A 9876-nucleotide genomic window follows, 5' to 3' on the forward strand; every position below is an offset into this window, starting at 1 on the left:
AATAAATATTTTAATAATATAATTAATAATTTATATATGAAATAAATGTTATTCTTTATAATTTGAAGTTTTATATTTAAATTTTTCGATTGATCATTGACATACAGTGAATTATATATGTTAAATTATTTAATGAGTTTAAACAGCTTGTTATGGTGTTTATGTATAAGTTTATAAATTGTGAATCTATACACTGCATTCTGCATATACTGAATCAGTATTTTAAACTGCTATAACACTATTGCTTACATTATATACAGAAAATATATATAATATATACATGTACATTTTAAGTATATAATGTATGCTGCACATTATACATAATACAGTATATTTAATGTATTGTATGCAAAACATACTATATATTGTGCAGTATATACAAATTATATACCATATCCTTATTATACTGTATATTTATTTTCCTCGATCCGAATGTTAAAAATACTTTTATTGTCTCAAAAACAGTTTCTCATTGTATATTTATAGAATTTACGTTTTTAAGATGAATTATATTAAATTTTTCATATTTTGCAACAATATTACTTCTATTAAAACATCATTTGTTAAAACACTAAATAATTTAATTTTATAAAAGTTCTAAGAATACTAAGAAATACTCATCAATAAAACTATTATTAATTTAAAATATTTTGCTTATAATAATAATAATTAATATATGCCATGTTTACTTCTAATTTTTAATTATAATAAAATATGAATTTATTGAATGCTTTATACAAAAATAAAATAAAATAAAAATATGAAGATTGTTTTCGAAAGCAATACCATGAAAGAATAGGGTTTTTGGTACTCTTTCTGCTCTGTGGCACTAAGAAAACCATTTTCCATTCCATGAGTTCGGCCAAACATACTGTACAATGGGGACAGCCCATGATGGGCCAGGATTTCAGCACACGAAACGGAGACTTTCCCACTTTTTTCTTTGAGATCCTACAACTATATATTAGGGAAACGAGCAATTATTTATTGTGACATGGTCACAATGCATTACTGCAATTTTTAATCATATTTTTAATTTATTTAATTTAAAATATAAGCTCTCCACCTCAAATTAGTAGTGGCTGCCCCTATACATCATACTTTTCCATCTATCTAATATCTTCCGGGAAAAATTTTTGAAATGAAATAACATAACTTCCAGTTCGCATCGGAAGTTATGTTAATCGGGACATCTTGCCCTTAAGGTTCCATATTTGTTCTCCTCTTTGATCTATCTAACTTCGTTATCGCGATTAAGGAAAGACAGACAGACAAACAGACGACAGTGGGAATTTATAGGTCGCTTTCTCTGTTAGAATGAATTTTCTATAATAATCTAAATTCCACTTTTTCATAAATAACTTTTTAAAATAATTTAATGCCTCGAATTACTAGCCACACTTCAAACACCACTTAATATTTTAATTGTGTTAAAAAAAATGTATAAAATTATATAGCAATGTAAATTAATTGAAGAAAATTGCATTTTTTTCATCATTAAGCTTTCCTAATCTCTTGACATTACCAGAGAAGTCGCGATCTACCGGCTGAGAAATTCTCAGATAATTTATTGCTGCTTAACCATTTCATGCAACTAACACCATCTATTAACGCACCCGAGAACTAAGCATTTAAAATTTAGTTTAAACAGGAATTAAATATACTAAAAAATAAATATATATTTTTTCCCTTAGTTTAAAAATGTATTTATTAATTAAAAAAATAAGTTTAAAAATATATTAAAACATAGCTTAAAAATGATAAGGAGCCGTCTACCTCTCATTGCCTCAACTATACCCAACAGGAAGGGAGGGAGATGGATTAAAAGTGGCTCAAAAACTGTAATTAATTAATGAACATTCCTTAATTCAAGATTGAGGCCTCGCATTTTTTATTAAAAAAATCTAATTTCTTTAAAATAAGTTCAAATGTTTAATAGAAGTAATTAGAAATTATTTTTTCGAGTTATTAAAATGTCAAATTTGAAGTTTAAAACTTCCTACTTAGAAACTTTTAGTCTTTATTTTTAAAGTTTGTTTTTTTTTTTCTTTTAAAGATATAGATGTGGAACCATTAACGCGAGAAACATCAAGCGTCACTTTATTAAATGCGATAACAATGAATATGATAGAATGGTTCTAAAAATATACAATTTTTTCCTTCTTGGCTGGTTAGAGGAAAAACTTTACAATTAAAGTCTCTGATGGACGTAAAAGCGCGTATAGAAATTGGTTGTTTGACATGATTCTGTTTTCATTACTCCACCTAAGATTATTTCAAAAGTTATTGGTAAAAGTTAACATTATGTTGGGTCAGTCCTGTATGATTAATGCGATCCGGATTTTCATTGTTGACTTATCACGTGGCGTGGAATATTTCGCAATTGGGAATTCTAGAAATAATACCATGATGTGGCAAAAAAACATTTAAAGCCTCACACCTTAACTTTCTTCGAGTTTACTTCATTTTTCTACTGATAATAATAGATTTAACCGTTTAATTTTAAAACTAGTTTGAACTTTAGGTTAGTTACGTCACTATCATTCAGGTATTCCTATATATATTTTTTCTTTTTTTTTAAAACTTATAATATAAGTCGTTACTTATTATTTTATTTATCTTTAATAAGAATAATTTAAAATAAAAACAGAAACGAAAAGCGCTTATTTTTGTAAAATTTTAATTTATAAAATCGAAATAATTTACAAGCCTACTTACGTAATAACACTATAGGTGTCTCTTATAAATTTTCGATTTAAGAAAATAAATATATACGAAAACGATTAAAATAATCCGTATTCGTAAGGAGAATTTATTTTTAATTTATTATTTTTTCCCGAAAACTTGTTAATTATTTCAGCGGCACTTTAATCACTAACAAACATTTTTGAGCTTTCGTGCCAGACCGCTAGGTGCTGCTAGTGGTTATTGATTCCTCACCTGTCAATGAAAGGAATTTTGAATGATTTTAATTCTGAGTGAAAAAACATGTATATAAGAAAGAAATTTTAAAAGGTAGCGACTAGTAAACGTTTTAAATAAAAAAATAAACTGTCGTTTCACTTATTGTAACTGTAAAATGACGTGATTTATATTTCAGATAGACGAAAATGGTGGAAGGAATGGGGAAAGCCATCAAATATGCATTGTTCGCGGCAAATTTCGTCATTTTGGTAAGTTTCTATTAAAATACGTTACTTTGCGTAATGTCCTATTTAAATTTATCCATTAATTAATAAAGTTATAATGAGAGAGTAATTTTACATCAAATTTTAATTAAGTACCAATTTATTAATGACAATTGCATTATTTAAAAGATATATAAACTTAGTAGAGGTTACTTTTAGGTTATTTGTATGTATACGTATATAAACAAATTATCTAAAAGTAACTTCTGCTGTAAACGGTATAAAATTTTACCCTCAATTTTACTATTTTTCCTCTTAGTTTTATAATGTAATGAATATTGAGAAAATAAAACTAAAATTTGAACAAAGTCTGATCCATAAATTAGTTGAAAATTAAACTGTTTGATCAGATTTTATTTATTTAATTATTTTTTCTTAGTTATGATGAATTATAAATTGGGCATGCATTAATAATGAGAAAGCATAAATTTAACTTTGAAGATTTTCCNCAACTAAAATAGGTTCTTGCATGCATCTTTGAGAAATTTATTTAATTTGTATAAGAATTAAATATTTAATTCAGAGAAATTACATTATAAATTAGTTTAATTGCTTTTATGAGTTAGCTTTATAAAAATAATAATAATAATGAAAATTATAAGCAAATTACATAAGAGTGTAATTAACTTGTAGTTTATATTTTGTTTTATTTTATCTATAATTACTTCTTTTTCAGTATAACTAACATGTAGCGTAACCAGAGAGGTGCCTGGTTCCCCTATCCTTGTAAGTAAATAAACGAAGAAAAAATCAAATAAGTAAAGAAAAAAGATTTGAATGTGGGAAAAAGCACTTATATACACGTTTATACAGTATCAAAGAGTTTACTCTTCCTCACAGCGCTATTGGTAAAGGAGTGAATATAGGTTTCGCACGTTCTAATTAGAGCCATTCTAATATCGGTTCTAGTTGTGTAACCTTAATTAACTACATATAAATGTATTACTCTAATGAAAACTTAATGTTCTTTATGTGACTCTCAATCCAATTTTTCTTCATGGAATTTGAAAATTACTTATTGATATAAATTAATGCTATGATAATTAATTTTTATTATGGAATTTTAACTAATTTTTAAGAAAAGGTGGCATTTTTTAACGATTATTTAGCGATTTAATATATGTAAAACTACTTCAATCTGAATAAATTTTCTATTAAATTTATTATGAATTAATTAATTAAGAAATAACTAAATTGAGAAAACATTTCTAATCGACTTTCACTAAAGTTAATTATTTTATTCAAAATCTTTTGTTTTTTATTGAAATACAATTTAACATATCAATAATAATAAAAAAACTATTAAATATTTCTTTTTTGAGGCTAAATTATACAAAAATAAATATAATAATGCAAAATTTTATGGTGATAATCTCCCTATAGGATAACTACAATAGAACCGATATTAGGGAGGCATGACTTAGAACATGAAAAACCTATATCCACCCTTGTACCACTAGAACTATATATAGGCCTATATATATATATTTTCATGTTTAAATCTTTTTCCTGTACTTATTTGATGTTTTCCTCATTTATTTACTTACAAAAGTAAGGTGATCCGGGACAATTGGCCCCTTTCTGGCTACACTACTGTATCCTCTACTTATTAAATCATTTTTCTTTACTATAATCTATATCAATTATCTGCATTCAAAGTATTTTACAATCGATTTTGAATTGAATCATATGATGATAGAATAAAATAATTTACGAATGGTGTGAAGGTATAATTAATCTTCAATATTTAATTTGAGCAATATGTAAAATACAATAATTTAACGTACAGGCTATATAATTTCATAATTTGAAATTCTATCGTAGAACTTATTTTTCAGTAACTGAAATTATTTATTCAAATTACAGGAAGCGTATCAAATAGTTATGTATTATAGTAATATAAAAAAGAACCGGAAAGGGAAATTATTAATATATTAACTGGCGCTACGAATGCTTAATTTATGAAAGAAATACACCGGGTTGCATTTGACGTGATAAAATAACATTTCTGATCATTTCCGTTTCCGGTTTAGGATCATTCTGAGAAGCAATAACTTAGGAAACAGTTAACCTGTCGTCCGACGTATCTAAGCGACAGGTTAACTGCTTCTTCACTTCCTCTGACTATCCTGTTTCCTGGGTCATCGAGAGGGAGCGGCAAGCTGGGGATTTTTTCCAGTCTGGAGGGTTCCTTAGAGGTTCCTATTCCTATAAATGACTGTTATTTTTACTAACAAAAAATAACATCTATAAGATTCTTTTTATTACTAAAGAAACATTCTAAGTATTTCATTTATTCAAAAAAAGAAAAAAAAAAAATATGTCAAAAGGAGCCCTCTAAGAGATAGAGGCGGTCCACTCTATCCCCGCCCCATACAAGCTCTCGGCAGTCCCTCCGGCTTCCATGAATAAAAACTCGATCTGCATTGGAAACCTCAGAAATTTTCTTGAGTAATTTCAACAGGATGCTTTATGTGATTCCGTCCCTTACTATCCGATTGCCTTAATTTTAGATCTGGTCAAATCCACGATGGATACGAAAAATAATAATAATAAGATTCTATTAGTGCCTAGTGACTGTAGGGCGCGGGGGAGAAACAGAGAGAGAGAGAGAGAGAGAAACACAAATAATAACTTACCTGCCATTAAACAAAAAATAAAATAAAATAGAATAAGCCTACTTTTAAATATATATTTTATTTTTCGTTTAATTTCTTCTATACTTTTATCTAAATTAAATTATTATATATTCACTAAGCAAACAAAATATAGAAACCTTATCTCGATACTACTGAAAGCGTGTTCCAGATGTTTAATTTCTGTAGCAATTTAGGTAATGTTTTTTCCCTATATCAATTATCCTTAATACTAAATATTAAGGCCTCCTGCTACTATTCGAGATTAAATCCAGGCGGTCAAAAACCTAAGAATTTTTCGGGCCTCGTCCCTCACCACCCGGTAGCCCCCATTGTGCGCTTGTCCAAATCCTTCATAAGCATGATTAAAAGTCCCTACTAGTGGCCACTTTGTCTATAATACATCAAAGATTCCATAAATCCTATTGAATTTAAAATATATTCCATAAATTAAATTCTAAGTTCGTAGAATCAATTCTTACGAATGATTGATAATTCATATAAAATGATATATATTTTACTAATGAAATTATAGCTATTCATAACTAGATACATTTATCATTTTACAATAAATTAATTTCAATTTTTTCATTCTATAATGCAAAAGAAATCCTTCAAAATGGAGCCACGCTTTATCATACCAAAGTAGAACGCAGTGTAGAAGATAATTCTCGTATAATGTGCAACACCCCCACCTCTCTCGTGACGATAGGAAGCGTTCTTTATTGATTGGTTGTTGCAAAACATTAAAGTGTAAAAATTCAGCTCGTGGACCACACATTAGTCGTCTTGGTAACGACTCTGATCAACACAACTTGTTTTCAAAGCTCGCTGCGTGTTTTATACGAAATTGTTTAAGAGTTTTCATTTTATAACAGGTTAGTTATTTACTTAAAATACTTTTACTTAAAAAACTGTAAAATTTAATTAGATTTTTTTTGTTATTTCTTTAATATTAAATTTAACTGTATTGAAATTTTTTTTAATTTATAGAAAAACTATTTAACAGTTAATAAAAAGACTTTATTACGATGCATTTTAATACATTAGACGAGCTTTTTAGGGAGAATTTTATATTTTCTATAAGAAAACATTTATTAATATCGATTTTATAAACTATTTAATAAAAGTTTTGATATTTTTGACGTCGAAACGTATATACGTAGAAATTTTACAATTTTTAAACTAACTTTACAGCTTATTTTTTAATTTCTACACGAATCTAAGTCTTACTTGAAGAAAAATTTCCATTCAGTTAATAGAGTTTTATCATTATAGTGTCTATTAACATTAATTAAATTAATAAAAAAACATTTAAATATTATTTATACGAAGCGAATAAATTTATTATTAATTTTATTAATTTAATATTGTCTAATTAATCTAAATATATACATATTACTTTCATTAGAATTTCTTTAACAATATTGGATTTGTTTCTTGAATAACTACGAAATATCAAAGTAAGTATCAATATAGACTCAAGTAAAATAGGTTCTTGCATGCATCTTTGAGAAATTTATTTAATTTGTATAAGAATTAAATATTTAATTCAGAGAAATTACATTATAAATTAGTTTAATTGCTTTTATGAGTTAGCTTTATAAAAATAATAATAATAATGAAAATTATAAGCAAATTACATAAGAGTGTAATTAACTTGTAGTTTATATTTTGTTTTATTTTATCTATAATTACTTCTTTTTCAGTATAACTAACATGTAGCGTAACCAGAGAGGTGCCTGGTTCCCCTATCCTTGTAAGTAAATAAACGAAGAAAAAATCAAATAAGTAAAGAAAAAAGATTTGAATGTGGGAAAAAGCACTTATATACACGTTTATACAGTATCAAAGAGTTTACTCTTCCTCACAGCGCTATTGGTAAAGGAGTGAATATAGGTTTCGCACGTTCTAATTAGAGCCATTCTAATATCGGTTCTAGTTGTGTAACCTTAATTAACTACATATAAATGTATTACTCTAATGAAAACTTAATGTTCTTTATGTGACTCTCAATCCAATTTTTCTTCATGGAATTTGAAAATTACTTATTGATATAAATTAATGCTATGATAATTAATTTTTATTATGGAATTTTAACTAATTTTTAAGAAAAGGTGGCATTTTTTAACGATTATTTAGCGATTTAATATATGTAAAACTACTTCAATCTGAATAAATTTTCTATTAAATTTATTATGAATTAATTAATTAAGAAATAACTAAATTGAGAAAACATTTCTAATCGACTTTCACTAAAGTTAATTATTTTATTCAAAATCTTTTGTTTTTTATTGAAATACAATTTAACATATCAATAATAATAAAAAAACTATTAAATATTTCTTTTTTGAGGCTAAATTATACAAAAATAAATATAATAATGCAAAATTTTATGGTGATAATCTCCCTATAGGATAACTACAATAGAACCGATATTAGGGAGGCATGACTTAGAACATGAAAAACCTATATCCACCCTTGTACCACTAGAACTATATATAGGCCTATATATATATATTTTCATGTTTAAATCTTTTTCCTGTACTTATTTGATGTTTTCCTCATTTATTTACTTACAAAAGTAAGGTGATCCGGGACAATTGGCCCCTTTCTGGCTACACTACTGTATCCTCTACTTATTAAATCATTTTTCTTTACTATAATCTATATCAATTATCTGCATTCAAAGTATTTTACAATCGATTTTGAATTGAATCATATGATGATAGAATAAAATAATTTACGAATGGTGTGAAGGTATAATTAATCTTCAATATTTAATTTGAGCAATATGTAAAATACAATAATTTAACGTACAGGCTATATAATTTCATAATTTGAAATTCTATCGTAGAACTTATTTTTCAGTAACTGAAATTATTTATTCAAATTACAGGAAGCGTATCAAATAGTTATGTATTATAGTAATATAAAAAAGAACCGGAAAGGGAAATTATTAATATATTAACTGGCGCTACGAATGCTTAATTTATGAAAGAAATACACCGGGTTGCATTTGACGTGATAAAATAACATTTCTGATCATTTCCGTTTCCGGTTTAGGATCATTCTGAGAAGCAATAACTTAGGAAACAGTTAACCTGTCGTCCGACGTATCTAAGCGACAGGTTAACTGCTTCTTCACTTCCTCTGACTATCCTGTTTCCTGGGTCATCGAGAGGGAGCGGCAAGCTGGGGATTTTTTCCAGTCTGGAGGGTTCCTTAGAGGTTCCTATTCCTATAAATGACTGTTATTTTTACTAACAAAAAATAACATCTATAAGATTCTTTTTATTACTAAAGAAACATTCTAAGTATTTCATTTATTCAAAAAAAGAAAAAAAAAAAAATATGTCAAAAGGAGCCCTCTAAGAGATAGAGGCGGTCCACTCTATCCCCGCCCCATACAAGCTCTCGGCAGTCCCTCCGGCTTCCATGAATAAAAACTCGATCTGCATTGGAAACCTCAGAAATTTTCTTGAGTAATTTCAACAGGATGCTTTATGTGATTCCGTCCCTTACTATCCGATTGCCTTAATTTTAGATCTGGTCAAATCCACGATGGATACGAAAAATAATAATAATAAGATTCTATTAGTGCCTAGTGACTGTAGGGCGCGGGGGAGAAACAAAGAGAGAGAGAGAAACACAAATAATAACTTACCTGCCATTAAACAAAAAATAAAATAAAATAGAATAAGCCTACTTTTAAATATATATTTTATTTTTCGTTTAATTTCTTCTATACTTTTATCTAAATTAAATTATTATATATTCACTAAGCAAACAAAATATAGAAACCTTATCTCGATACTACTGAAAGCGTGTTCCAGATGTTTAATTTCTGTAGCAATTTAGGTAATGTTTTTTCCCTATATCAATTATCCTTAATACTAAATATTAAGGCCTCCTGCTACTATTCGAGATTAAATCCAGGCGGTCAAAAACCTAAGAATTTTTCGGGCCTCGTCCCTCACCACCCGGTAGCCCCCATTGTGCGCTTGTCCAAATCCTTCATAAGCATGATTAAAAGTCCCAATTCCATGTTC

General features: G+C 27.4%; 1 protein-coding gene across 4 annotated transcripts in view; it reads left to right on the forward strand.

Moving 5' to 3' along the window:
- LOC111623253 (CD151 antigen-like) overlaps nt 1–9876 on the forward strand; it is an 86551-nt gene that overhangs the window by 20936 nt on the left and 55739 nt on the right. For 2 of the 4 annotated variants that reach the window (XM_023365772.1, XM_023365775.1), the window contains one exon: nt 3101–3173. In XM_023365772.1, the coding sequence (XP_023221540.1) occupies nt 3111–3173 (63 nt within the window). In that variant the 5' untranslated portion in view covers nt 3101–3110. Of the gene's footprint in view, nt 1–2397; nt 2549–2860; nt 3016–3100; nt 3174–9876 lie in introns of those variants that run through there. The other 2 variants (XM_023365771.1, XM_023365774.1) reach the window with 2 other exon arrangements.

The sequence above is a fragment of the Centruroides sculpturatus genome, unplaced genomic scaffold (genome assembly GCF_000671375.1).
Source record: "Centruroides sculpturatus isolate CEXI.00-Female unplaced genomic scaffold, Cexi_2.0 scaffold262, whole genome shotgun sequence".
In the NCBI taxonomy this organism is placed as follows: domain Eukaryota; kingdom Metazoa; phylum Arthropoda; class Arachnida; order Scorpiones; family Buthidae; genus Centruroides; species Centruroides sculpturatus.